General features: G+C 32.3%; 1 protein-coding gene across 1 annotated transcript in view; it reads left to right on the plus strand.

The window, feature by feature from the left end:
* LOC123713156 (G-protein coupled receptor dmsr-1-like) overlaps window positions 1–15,536 on the plus strand; it is a 40,804-nt gene that overhangs the window by 2,600 nt on the left and 22,668 nt on the right. The window contains exon 2 of the mRNA XM_045666697.1: window positions 14,567–14,878. Within this exon, the coding sequence (XP_045522653.1) occupies window positions 14,594–14,878 (285 nt within the window). The 5' untranslated portion in view covers window positions 14,567–14,593. The remainder of the gene's footprint in view (window positions 1–14,566; window positions 14,879–15,536) is intronic.

Raw genomic sequence — 15,536 nt, forward strand, 5'->3', positions numbered from 1 at the left:
CCTTCTTACGGGTGTACACTAACTAGTACACACACACACATTTTTTTCCATTCTTGTAAAAAGTTAAACATAATTCATACATACATTTATATTAAACTGAATTGTACCTAAAGGTATGACTACTAGGTATCGCCACTTTAACAAACATAAAACTGTTATGTAACAACAATTTTTGAAGTAAAATGTGATATTGTGCAATATTGAATTTCTTTCAAGATGAGGTTGGCTCACGTTCAATGCAACTTCATATAAAAATCAATTCAAGGGTGATATAAACCTTGACGAAGTTATTAAAACGGGTGATAATTATAAATTTAAAAAAAGAACTTGACACGGGCGTAATTTTTGAATTATCTGTAACACACTTATACTGACTAAAAATCTCCCACAATGCTGCTGACAGAAAATATTGTTATTGTGCAAAAATAGTTTAATATATAAAATTTTAGGTAGTATATAAATTATATAAATGTTTTAGGTAGAAATCATAAAGTAAAATACAGCTAACATGTCAAAAGGAAGAGACTGGCTGCCCACAACACAGGGAATCTTAGTGTTGGGGCCAGTGCATTTTTCTATACTATATATAAAGTTTTTCTTTGTAATGAATTGTCTACTAATAATAGAATCAATCAACTTTATCTTATCATGCCACATTATATATATAAGCTTGATTTCTTTCGAAAAAAAAACTTTCAGCGGTGTGACGCCGGACATAGAAAGTTTCTTAGTCACCCTCTCATCAGCTATCATCTTCTATTAAGTTGACGTCATAAAAAGTCGTCGAAACCCATAAAATATCATTTAGTCATATTGTCAACACTATGTACACTTATGAACATCATTATAGTCATTTTTCAAATCAAAGGCGAATAACGTGAATAAATGATAATTAACTAAATTATTTTAATTCAATAAGTATGAAGAATATATTTTATGAGTTAACTGGGATGTTAAGGACAAAGGACCTTATTATATTAAAAACAATCTTTCCTATGGTTTCTCGATCGAATGTTTATGGCATTGGTATAAACCCCAGAATAACACCAGTAAATCATACCTATTGTCACTAACACTTTAGAGAGGTTGGTGGGCTATATGTAGGTTATAATAATAAATTAAATCCATTCGCTGGGGTTGTCATATTCGGCCGTTTTTTGTCTTTTATAGATATACTATTTTAATAGAATGCACTTTCATAGAATTGTTAGAATCTACGTAATTTGTGTCTTGTAGTACATATTTGAATTTAATTATAGGTTCTAAAACAACGTGAATGCACAAAATTATAAAGCAAATCTGACATCACAAAAATTACACACATACCCATCGAAAAATTTAAATAAGCAATAATTGTTGTAAAATATATCAATATTTTCATCAATGTTAGTAATCAAGTTGTAAGAGCGATATAGGCTATTCATTGGACCATTAAAAGTAGCAGGATAAGCGAGCCGTAGGTTCGTATAGAAGAATTTTAGTTCTAGTAACTCTAGGATGACAAAGAAAAGAACGCAAGTTTAGACGTTTGCAAAAAAAATCTTTGGGGATATTAAACTTTAAAAGGCATAGGGCCTTTTAAAGTACATTCCGCTTCCATTAATAATATAAAATTCTAATTAAATCTATTACTGTAACATATTTATAAATAAAAGCTCTCAAATATATTAGGTGTACTTAGATTATTCTTGAGACAAATTTTACCGCGTGAATTATGCTGTAGGGTATAATGAAGACGTGTTTATGTATAAATACCCATTTGTCCGGAAAAATTCGAGGGAGGATCTCGTCGGGAATGAATATTTTGTGACATATACAAACGCCAAGAAATAAAAGAGACTTTTCCAAGAAATAAGGTAATGTTTTTTTGGAATTACATTCTCATTATAAGATGAAAATAAAATAATCAAATATTTTGTATTCATAATAAATAAAATATTGACAATGTTAATATTAACTGTGAAATTATAATAACTGGAGTGAAATGTATCAGAAATTCAAAAAAATCTAATTGAACCGACATATCGCTGAGTACAATGTACCTTTTTTATATACTCATAATGTCTTGGATAGCTTTATCACCTTTAAAACAATTTAAGTATTTTTTTTATTTCTATCTCGAACTATCTCTAATTTATCGAGTGTAATCATACATTTAAAATGCCAGCCTCTGTGATTTAGAAGCTATGTACATGATTTTGCCGGTCCGCTCCATCCATAGGAACTAGGAAAGTTAAAATAAGAACCGATGAGAAGACTGGGAAGCTAATGAAGATACAAAAAAAAATACACTGGAATAATCTCGTAAAAAGCATCACTATTTTTTAAACCGAATGGCTTTTCTATTATTTGTATATTTATTATACTGTTTAAAACTCCGTGTGTATTTAACAAATAAAAATTCCTTTTTTATGAAAAGTTAACACTTCAAAATAAACATAAGAGATGTCTTTAGTCGTAGTAGCTGATGGTCAGCAAGGAAACATCTGGAGGGACAATCTGTTTCTACCGGTGTGTTCGCGCTAAATCAGTGTCAGTCAAAGAAAGATGATAGGTAGGTGGTGTCCCGGCGTAATGGCGCAAGAGAGTTAAATTTTTAATCGCCGTCACGTGCGTACTATATATATACCGTATAGCATTTACTTATTTTGATTCATCATTGAAGGATCCAGTGTTTGGAGTGAGATACGCCTCCGTTGATAGTACGTGCTAGTTTTAGTCTTATCGATTATTGGATTCCTTTTTTTATTATACTGACACGCGACATCCGAACCAGCGCATATTATTTAACCGAGGGAAGGGGGCATCCTGGATATAGCTTCCGGGTACCCAACCCCACACACGGTATCTGTCCAGCGCACCTCTTTTGTAACAGTGTATAGTTTTGAGGACGTTGAGTCATTCACTTGATCGGTCCATCTGGTTGGTGAACGGCCTCGTTATCTTTTGCCTTCTGTGTTACCACCATCAAGTAACCGCGATCAGTTTCTCCACATTCTTATCGCCTCTGTGCATTGTATTAAAAAAGAAACTCCTAAGACTGATTTTGTAATAAATCATTAAAAATATAATTATACATTTAATTAATTGAAAACACGAGTCGAGTACTATCGAGTAGCAATGTCGTTATTCGCAACACGATTTTCTATTGTCATGCTTCTGGCCGCAATGATGTGATATATCATTAGTGAATAAATGATCAACGTTTATTAACGTTTTCATCAACTTTATTAAACTTGAATGCTGTTATTCAGGATTCAACAGGATTATTTTCACATCTTAATCCGGCGAATCCTTGTTACGTCAAGTTAGCTTTGGCTTGAGACAATGGACCACATAGAGCTGGCGCCTTCTCGACACCATCTTTTTAATGAACTCTGGACCGTTCAGCAACAAATTGGTATTCGTAGATATTTCTTGATACTCTTTTCCTGTGTGGTCTCTTAAGGTGCTGGATCTAAAATCACTTAGTTTGCAACTGCAAACAATAAAACTGCTTCTAGAAGTAACTTTAAAGTATCTTACCTCAATTCGTTTGGATAAATATTATATACATCATTTTATCTATAAAAATAATAGATAGATAATAAAATATATTTTTATTGATTCGCAGAGCATTGAAGAGTTTAATTCTCACGTAAATTTTTTTTATACAAACACTTTTTTAAATTTTGACATGGCCTTATGAGTCGGACGAGCGTTAATACGAGGTGTCATGTATTCAAGTACTAATTCACAAAACTACCAGAAAATTTGGTAATACAAATTATAATTTTAGACTAAATCACACACAATTTGTGTTACACACTGTTCACATTTACCATTTTTAAATACCGATTTCAGCCATTGTCAGTAAATGAATGACAGCCCAGCATTAAAGGAATATAACAAATTAATATGCCTTGAAACAAGCCTTGGTAAACTGTCTCGTACAATTGTTTACGCAGGATTGGCTTAGAAAATATTCTATTGAGTTCGCTTCAAAGACTTTATTTGAATATCATTGTTATTGTTTCGTATTATTTTCGTAAGTAGATCGACAATGTAATTTTTTAGATTTTTGCTATGGTTTCATAAGTTCTCTTAATTGTTTCGCGTTTTTATATGTTTCAAAGAAAGTTAAAAATAAGTTAAACATTTTATGCAAGTAAATGATGTAAGGTAATGAGAGACTAGAAGTCATGAATGATTATGCGAGAGGTTTATACAAATGCAAGATGACACGATGCAAGGAACGAAAAAATACAGCGATATTGGTAATAATTGTTAACATTGAAGAAATTACTTTTCAAATTAAAGAGTCCATGGCTGGTAGATTAAGGAAATTAACATACTTTTTAAAATTTTGCGACAGATTACATAGGATACAATAATTAAAAGAATTTACATAGCACTTGTTCAGTCCGTATTGATATATTGCATAAAAATATGGGGTGCGGCCATTAAAACATTTTTTTTGAAATTGGAACGGGGACATAGGGCTTTATTAAAGGTCATGCTGTTCCGGCCATACAGATTCCCATCGGAAGAGCTTTATCATCCCAGCCAATTACTTTCCGTTAGGAAGCTGAGAGATGTCCTGAGTCTAATTTTAAAATCACACAGAGCGTAGACTTTATTCATTCACTCACTGACACACTCACACACTCACTTATGCACTCAAGCGTATTGATAACAGTTAAAAATCAATAACAAAAAAAATGTTACTAAATTATATATAAATCAAATATTTTAAGGAATGTATAATTAAGTTTGTTATAAAAGAGCTGGAAACCCTGACACAGGTATTTTTTACTTAAAATGGTTCCCACTTACACATTGTAATGCAATTATACTTAAAATGAATAAATAAATTATGTTAATGATGCTTGAATGGTAAAATGAAAACATTTTAAAGTTTAAACCAAAATGTGATTTTGAATATTGTGCTACGAGACAGTAGAGGAGCAGTGTTAGCCCAAAGCCTGTAGCCCGACTCTAAAACCTGAGGTCCTGCGTTCAAACCCGGGCTGTGGACATTGGTACTTGTTCATAAGACTATATAGTGTCAACGAAATTAAAAATGAGGGTGAGCTTTAATTATAGACCTACGTATATGCATAAAAATTACAGAAATATGAATCCTTAGCCAAGGGTTGTAGCGTTTAATCGTATAGTTAATAGTTAACTCTCACCGTACTCAATTGACACAAAACTCAGCTGTATGATATTTTGAAGTCACTTTTAAATAATAATATTTGTTATATTTGTAAATGTTCCTTTTACGATAATTGTAATATAACTACAACCAGATAGAAATATCGTCTTAAGTATTGTCAAATTACAAACCAAAAAACATTCGACAGCTCTTGATACTTTTGTTTTATCGTCGTATAATACTACGCATAGTATCAAATAACAAGGAATATTTTGTAGTTTCACGTCTCGTTTGAAAATGAACGTGTAACAAAATATTACAAACGACTGTTATACCGACACGATATTTGAATAAGAAACTCACTAGAATTCAATTGACAAATATTATCAGACAATTTTGAATTATTAAAGTATTAATATAATTGATTTATGAAAAAACGTTTGGATAACACGGTAAGCTGAAGCGATCATACGATGGTTGCAGATGCTTCAGCCTTGGGAAGTACACAATGGAGGCTCTCTGAACTATCCTCTTAGAACTTATTAAAGTCAAGTCACATTAGAAAAAAAACAAAAACCAACTTAGATAAAAATACACGCATTAAACATAGAAATATATAGTATGTAATGTTAAAATATCAAACAAAAAATGAAGCAAAGCAAGGAATTGACACAAACATCAGTAACAACAAATTAACATTGTGTTACCATTTAAAATATCCTAAATAAACTATAACTTGTTTTATTGTATATCATATCATTCCGCCATATAGCTGGCTAGAGGAAAACCTAACATGGACTGATACGCCAAGCGACATATACAATGGGATATACAAAAATGGTCCCGTGACCAAGCTTAGGCTAATGTCATTCCCATACAAATTCGTTCAGCGATAGTGGGTCACGCCTGTTACGTGATATTTCCTCATGCCAGCCGGCATACCTGGCGCAAAATATATAGCGTAACTTCCAGAAGCCTTTTTTTAACTGACAGGGGGCAAACGGGCACGAGGCTCATCTGATGTTAAGGACACTGTACGGCCAGAGGATTCGCGAGTGCGGCCGGCCTTTTAAGAATGGAATTTATGCGTAGTAAATGTGAAAAAAAATGCAAAACGTGACAATTTCTCTTTACCAAGACATGAAATGTAGATGTATCTATATATCTTGCTGAATCTTTTTAAAAATATTTTTAGTGGCAACAATAAAATTGTATTATGTAAGCTCTCGGGACGAAATCTTTCGCAATAACATCAAATATTCGCTCGTATTTGTGTAAAATTTAATACAAATTTTTAAACAAGAGATTTATCTGGTCTAAATTAGAACGCCACCAAGTTTAGAAATATATCGGATCCTGAACTAAATACGTGCACCATCAAAAAGTGCTTTCCAATGTTAAGATTGGACGTGACTCTGTACCTGCTAGTAATATTATATTTGAAAGCGCTTTTTTACGAATAGATAAGGATTTAAAAGGGTAAGGCAAAAAAATAAGTAAATAATAACACAAATAGTGTTTATTTCCGTTACTGCGGATAATTATTGTTTATCAATTCGACCAGTTATTCAAATACTAGGTATGAGAGAATGGGTATAGACAAATAGGAAAATATAAAAACGCAGTTTTATGAAAATCTCAATGTAAGATCTCTTTTTACGTAAGAAGATGCAGTGGTCGCATTATCATTAGAGCAGTGTTGGCCTAGTGGCTTCAGCGTGCGACGCTCATACCTGGGTTCGTAGATTCGATCTCAGGCTGTGCACCAATCGACATTCTTTCTATGTGCATTTAACATTAGCTCGAACGGTGAAGGAAAACATCGAGAGGAAACCGGCTTGCCTTAGACCTAAAAAAAGTCGACGGCGTGCGTCAGGCACAGAAGGCTGCCACCTCACCTACTTGCCTATTAGATGAACCAATGATCATGAAACAGATACAAAAATCTGAGGCCCAGACCTAAAAATGTTGTAGCGCCATTGATTATTATTATTATTAGGTATGAGAGGATGGGTATAGATATATAGGAAAATATAAAAACGCAGTTTTATTAAAATCTCAATGTAAGATCTCTTCTTACGTAAGAAGATGCTTTGGACGGGTTACATGAACATTTTGAATTACTTTTTTATGACCAATTTGGATTACACGAAAATATTCACATTTTTTAAATATATTTGCAACCCAAATGAATTAACTATATTCTTGCGTCTGTTTCAGTTTATTTTGTCCGAGGTAATTTTCCTTTAATAGTTAATATAAACAATAGCAAGGTTGCCTGGCCCTTTTCTGCCAAGTATAGGGTTACTTAGGGCAGAAAAGGGCGAAACGAAAAATAACTAACAATATTATATTGATTCAGAAACACTACTACATCCGTCTAAATCTTTTAACTTTCTTCTCTTTCTATCTAAATCTCTGGGAATAGATACAGATACCTTTAGTTTAAGTAGATAGTACCCGTGACTTCAGAGCTGGTTCTTTCCTGGCTCAACGAATAAGTAAATACAGAGAGGAAATGCTGCCAGCGTTAAAGGTACACTGCCACAGGGACCAAATTTTTTGAATTTATTTTTATTATTACTATGTAGGTTAAAAATATAGTAAATACCGTATATTTAATTGTGATGTTTAGGTTTTAATAAACGATTACTAGTCAATTGACAAAATAAATTAATATAGGTTTAAATATTATAGATATTTATATCAATAACTGAAAAGTGACTGTGTATTCATAAACACAAGATACGTTGAGGCTTGCTTGTATCAGATAATAACAACCAGTACATCTAGGATTATGTCGTAATATCCGTTTCAATCATTCCTTATTTGAACACAAACGTATCAAAACCTTTTCTTCTCAACAAAGAGAAAATTGATTATTGGATTTTTTTATTTCAAAGAACAATTTCTTTTTTTGTTACAAAGTATTTTCTGAAAATTCGAATGACATTTAATATTAATTTATATTTGTAAATTAGAATAAGTTTATATCCCGATAGTGAACGTTATATGAATACGAACATGAACTTTAGTGACATTTCATAAATAGCTTCATTCATGCAAAGTTTCATTAGAAATTTTCTATTTTGTAATTAAATGCCTTCATTAATTTCGTACACCAAACGGGTTTGAGACGAGGGTTAATCGTTGTTGAACTTTTGGAAAATTGATATTTACTCATTCAATAGTTTGGGTGTTGGTTTGTGGAATTTTAAATTAATTGTTTACCAGAAATGAACAAGTCAAAACCATATAACGAAATATAATTATACATTGATTGCTATCCCATTGTGTTCTCTGGTTGCTGATTCATGTAATCTGTCATAATATCAATAACGGCGATTTCAAGACTTCTTTATCCTTAATAATATTAAGTTGTAGGTTGTTCAATGTTTAATTTCAGTTTTCTTTCTTCAAACATATTAATGTACTTAATTGACTTTTACTTTTTCTATACGTGTACTTCGTTTCACAATGTAATCTATTTTGGCATACTGTAAGAATAAAAACAGTTCTATAGATTCAGAGAATATCCCTACCTTGACACCACAAACTTAACATTTTTATAATATTAGTATCTAACGATTATTAAACCGGCTGATTTCGAGTTGTTATATAGAAACTGTATATTTCCTCCCGCTCTAGTATCCGCTCCTACCCAAGTGCGATGCCTTATGAGAAATGGTATGGTCTTTTTTTAAGGGCCATAAGTCGAAATGTTTCTGAAATACTTTAGTAGGCAGCTGGTGAAGAAGCCCTCGGTTTTGGTACGACGCTCGTCAAGGTGATACATATGGCATTTTATCCCAAAATTATACCTGAAAAACTAGTTAATATACGATATTGAAACATAAAAAACCCATCAACGGATTGAAAATTTATAGACACAAGTGAAATTGATGATTCATAAATATAATTTATGATTTTCGTCATCGAATGATTGATGCGTTCTGAAACTTGAATTACGGATGGTTGACGCAGTTTCACGGGAATAATGATTAAATTGCTTATTCATAGGTTATTCAACATTAAACATAAACGTGTTAAATGAAGGTATCGACATCCCTTTTACCGATTTGCGAAAAACTCCAATTATATTTATTAATTTTTCCTGTTCTTCTGTGACGCAAGCGCTTGGATTTAACTAAAACAGTTTTAAAGTGCGTTTTTTAGAGTGAGATTCAAAAAGGAGAGTTTGAGCTAAGTATGCCTTCTGTACGTCTATTGGTATTTGGCATACGGGAGTCACAATTCGCTTCTTGTTTCTAAATCTCTTAATGTATTTATCGCCTACACATTACAGGTACATCTTTATCATAATATATTATAGAAATATAATCCTTATAGCTGTGCTTATTCGTGTCATTCTGACAAACTGTGTTCAAAATAAAAAGAAATTACAGTTTTAGTTATAGTGCCGAATATTTTTGTGAAACAGCATATCAAATTCTGAATCTTGGTTAGATACTTTGACCTTCCCTTGAATTTAATTTAGCAAAATCTCGAGTTCTTTATGTTTCATGCTTCCTATACTAATCAGTAAAATGTAAACTTTAACTTTGCCTTGGCTGAGTGCCCATAGATAAGATGTAAGTGACGCCCAGTTTTGTTGTTAAAAGCCTTTATATAATTTGGCTTCAGTTATTACATTACTTACGTAATATATAGTTGAGAGTACATAATATAGAACTCGTTTTCCTAATGTATTCGATAAGAAGGAGTCCACATTGAGACGATGTTTCCTGAACTTTCACAAATATTTCAAGGTCATAATTAGCGCTAGCCAGGCATTTTAGAGTTTTAGCGAGACAAACGAAAAGCAATTCATAGACAATAGATTATATATGACGGAATGAGAGCGTTATTGATTAAACACGACAAGTCATGACCATCGTTCATTTCCCTTTTGAATTCGTCAATTTAATGATCTAACAATATTGACATATCAAATAAACGCTAGTATTTACCATTTGAAACTGATTTGACTTTGACGTTGGTAATTTAAGGGCTATGTGCCTTGAAGTCTCTCCACCAGAACGTTGACCATGGAAATTATTTATATTACTATATATAACAAAATTAAATTATGCCTATTAAGGTATTTGTAAGTAACTCATAAAAATATTGATACATTGCAGACAGCAAAGGCAAAAACCTTACACTTCCAAAAATGCACTTTTATAATACTGTTAATACACACATAATACACTATTAATAAATTTTAATTGTTATATTGATATACTTTTTTTTAAATTTAACATTGTTATTTGTACAGTCCAGTGTTTTATAGCACTATAACGATCTATATTAGATCAGTCTGGTCGACGCTTGACTAAAAGCAAAGTACATTTGTAATCATTAAAATTATTATTCATAAACACTCCATTAGTGCATTCACTGTTTAAACTTAACACTAGTTTCAACAGTGATGCATTCACTGTTATATCTATTTTCGGAATGAGATTACTACTTTTGATAATTGGTTTATTATTAAAAAGTGCCCGCGACTATACTTTCAGAATTTGTTAGGCACTTATACAACTAAGAAAACATAAATTAATGAGCAGTCTTGGCACGTACGCTGACGCTTTTTTTGATTATTTCTCAAAACTGAAACTCAAAATAACTTTATTAATTTAGGTAACCAAGTACATTATGAACGTCAATGGAAAAGATGTTAAATTAATTATAAATTTACATTGGTAGTAAAAGCAAGTCAAGGGCGTAGAGCGGGCAAGAAGAACTGGAACGAAACTCTCCGTCACTCTTTTTAATCGCCAAGTTTTGTGTCATACAAATTGTTTGTAAGGCAGAGCAGCCATAAATATTTGAATTGGAGAAAATCACTACCAAGGATTAGGATTATTTAAATAATCGACAAATTTATAAAACGATTTATTGATTAATTTACGCTTAACGAGAGTATTGAATTTATTTGGTGATAATTATTTAATTTCGCTTGAGATTTTGTTGTAAAAACGAATACAATTTCCATATAAGGAATGGTTTATCTTCTGAAGCCTTAGTCGTACGCTAAGATTTGTTCTGTTTCGAGTATTATATAGGTGAAATTCACCATATGTTTTAAAATCGTTTATATTTTTTTGTACATACAACAAGGATATATTGAGCAGATAGCGTCATAATATTTAATTCCTTAAACTTATTACGTACCGACTCCATTCGTGAAAGTATTATGTTTAAGTCAACTCAAAACTTTGGTTTTTTAAAAGTGGTATAGATAGTAATGAGTAATTACGTATGGAATATATATCAATAGAGACTTTAATAATAAAATAATTTATACTTGGTTTCACCATAAGTTATTTATATGAAAGCTCGACTGAATTGACATTTTAAACATTATTAAAAAAATATAACTATTAATAATCATTTATTTGGAAAGTAATTTGGGGCCAGACTTAAATTTTTTATTATCCAGGTACTTGATTTTTTTTTAATAAAATATCTCTTCACTCAGACGTCATTAAACATATTGATGGCTGAGTGAGAGAGAGAGAGAGAGAGACTTAATACTAATAATTAATTAAAGTTAATTAATTTAAGTAGGTTAGCCTAATTTACTACGGATATTTAAAATAAGTGTCCAATAATGCTAATAGTAGAGCAGTGTTAGCCTAGTATTCAGCCTGTGACTTCGATACCTGAGGTTGTAGGTTCCAACCTAGGCTGTGCACCAATAGACTGTTTGTCTAAGAGCACATTTAATACTTGCTTGTACGCTAAGACCCAAAAAGACGATGGCGTGTGTCAGGCACAGAAGGCTGATCACACCTACCTCACCATTAGAAAAAGGAAAGCATCACAAAACAGATACAGAAATCTCAGGCCCAGACCTAAAGAGTTGTAGCGTCATCCAGAGAGATGCATGTTGGTAGAAGAAAAATATCATGGCTACGTAGCGGCAGGGAGTGGAAGGGCAATTGCGAAAAAGTTGCTGCATCTGGCACAGGCTTCACGAGACTGACGACCAAGTAATTCAGAGGCACCAAAAAATAAGAATTCTGTTCTTGTGTTCTATATACTTTTTCACTTACCATTGTTATACACTTAACACTATCGTGCACTGACACTAATTCACATTGAATTAAAATTTATTAATTATATGAAAAACCAAATTTCAATTCGTTATAATTAAGTACTTAGTGGTCAAATATCCTTTGTCATCGTTTAATAATTCTCTCTATAAATTCAATATTTTAAAAGATTGCATATTAATACCAAGCTTTTAATCAACATTTTCAATTATGAGAGTTATAACAAAAATAATTCAGTCATTTTTATTAAGTAAATTTAATGAGATTTTATTAAATATTTGATATAATGATCAGGGTGGGGGTTTCGATAACAAAGCAAGACTGATATACGAATAGGTGTTCAAGAAGTCTTACAAGACGTTAGGTATCTCTTAAAATAGCCATTTCTCAAACCACCCACGTTACATTCTACAACTACAACGGGTGTGTTCAAGCAAGCTCCTCTTTGTGTTGTTATAAAACGGAATGATTTGTATGTGTTGCACACACTCCAATATTACTGGACCTATTTGAAAAGTTCTTACAGCAATAGAATGTATACATCTTACCTAAGTAACATATGCTATATTTATTTCTTATTCTTCTACAGGTGCCACTTGCAACAAGTCGTGTCGATAACGAGATTTTCTACTTTCCGTATTATAACAGTCTGCATAAACTTTCGTGGGATCCCGAGTCGTAATATTTACCAAAGCATTAAAAATGTGTTAAAGTAAAACAGGGATTATATTATTAGTTAGTTAGTATTTTATAACTTGTTTCTTTCTTCGATCATGTTGTTGTTATGTGTGACCGTGTTGCGCGGCTATTAATAAATAAATTAATAAGTTTCCTATTTTAAAATTAGTTCTACGGCTCCGCGAAATAGTATCGTGTATTTTAAACACCTCCGAAAAACCGCTGCCGAACTGCTAACTTTTGGTTGTAAAATGTGTATGAATTACGGAACTTCACGTAGACGACCTCAAACCTTTTTCGTACGAAAATAGAACTCAAAACGCTGAACGTGTCAAATATAGCTTTTTGTCTTCAAGTGCGCTGAACTGGAGAGTATTATGATGTTTCTCGTTTAATCCAATAAAAAGTGTTTAAATGCTATGCAACAGTAAGAATGAACATGAACCTTTTGTATACGAAGTATATCTTCCATCGTGAAGATTTCTTCGTGTAGAAAATAGCTAGCTTTAGTTCGAATCAAATGAAACTAAGGTCTAACGTCTTTGAGTAAATCTAGTAGTGACTCTATATAAGTAACAATGTAGGTATGTATACGTGGGTAACATTGAAAATGTTAAGAACGGACCAGTTAAAAACATAGCTAATAAAACTTTTTTAAATTTCAATTTTAGAACTCTTTGGCAACCTAATGAAGTATATTGCATTAATTTGTCATTTGTTTTTGTGAATTGGCGGCAAATATAAAACTCTTGTTACACGTGAAAATGAACCTAATGCGAGAAAATTTTCGGTCAAAGATTTATTATGAGTTTCATTGTGGGCTTATTCAACGACAAAGTTATGAAAGGCTGCGATTAGCACTTCTTCCCCATCTCGTGCCACTATTTACAATTGGTTTAACGAGTTTAAGCGTGGATGTAGCAGTCTCACGACGACGACCAGGAACACCTTCGCATGGACTGGTAAATATTTGACTATAGCAGGTGTCGAGATAATGAGTCCGCCATACAGTCCTTACTTTCATTTATAGCCAAGAACTAAAGAAAAAATTCGAGGTATTCGCTTTAGGAGAACCGCCCTGCACCCTGTGGGCACCCTGCTTTTCTCAGTGGTTCCATCGAATGCGACGATATGTAGAGAGGAACGGAGATTACTTCGATAAACAATAAAAGTATTTGTAACATTCTACATTAGGCCGTTTTTCATTTTCTTTTAGTTACCTAGGTATATCCTTAATATCGATCTAATTCGTTTCGTACATTCACAGACCTGACTTCTAAATTTTTGAAGCTTTGGGTATACAGATACAAATCCATAATTACTGCTCCAATTACCATACAAGAATAGACTGAATATTTAATTTTGGTTTGATAGAACACATTGTGATTCTGTTTATTTAGTTTTTTACTTGACGAAGTATTGCTTCGACACTTAATATGACTATGATTTAATATATTAAAGTAATATAAAGTTATATAAAATATAAAAGTCTATCACTATCACTATAATAAATATTATTTATAATAAACTTAATGTAAAAGTCAGCTAAAACGCTATTGTTAAACCCCTTTCACTCGTTTTACGGAGACTACTTAGAATAGTTTTTATAGAGATTTAGAAAACTTGACACCATCATAATGGGTATAAGACCTTCTATTTCATATTAAATTAACAGAAAATTTTGTTACAGCTTGCCCCGCCGCATGACTCCGTCATAATGACGAACAACTCGCAAACTCTAGTCGACATATTCAATGAAATACTCGCTGCATCTGGGAACTCATCAGACATAACTATCAATCAGACAAAAATATTATCTGCACTAAAGGAACAAGCGTCTAAAGATAGTATCAAAGTGAATATTGGATCTGTGTTAGCCAAAGTCGTGAATGATGCTAAGTTTAACCTGCCGAAGAAGCCGGAGTCCTGCGGATACTGTGATGGTGACTTCAGAGATGTTGTGGAAGCTTACAATGGCATTCACGGATATGTCAGCTTAATAGTGAGTAATATTTATCAAGGTTAATTTCATAATTATATTACATACATATTTTTGGCTATCTTGCTAAACATAGATGGCACAATTTGCATACGAATTTAATATATCTGTCTTAAAATATCAGCATTTTCAACCTCTTAATTATGTACTAGCTTTTAGTCAGCTTAATAGTGAGTAATATTTATCAAGGTTAATTTCATAATTATATTACATACATATTTTTGGCTATCTTGCTAAACATAGATGGCACAATTTGCATACGAATTTAATATATCTGTCTTAAAATATCAGCATTTTCAACCTCTTAATTATGTACTAGCTTTTAGTCTTTTTATAATTACTTACAATTATTTGTTACTTTGTTGCATACGTTCTGAAGTAGCTGGTGCCATCTACATTCAGTTTATAGATTTTGTTAATATAATTATCTGGTGTATTTTAAAACTAATTATATAATACCAAGCAGTGTTGGCCTAGTGGCTTCAGCGTGCGACTCTCATCCCTGAGGTTGTAGGTTCGGTCCCCGGCTGTGCACCAATCGATTTTCTTTCTATGTGCGCATGTAACATTAGCTTGAACGGTGAAGGAAAACATCGTGAGGAAACCGACTTGCCAAAAAGTCACCTACTTGCCTATTCAATTCACAAATGATTATGAAACT

The sequence above is a fragment of the Pieris brassicae genome, chromosome 8 (genome assembly GCF_905147105.1).
Source record: "Pieris brassicae chromosome 8, ilPieBrab1.1, whole genome shotgun sequence".
NCBI classification, from domain to species: domain Eukaryota; kingdom Metazoa; phylum Arthropoda; class Insecta; order Lepidoptera; family Pieridae; genus Pieris; species Pieris brassicae.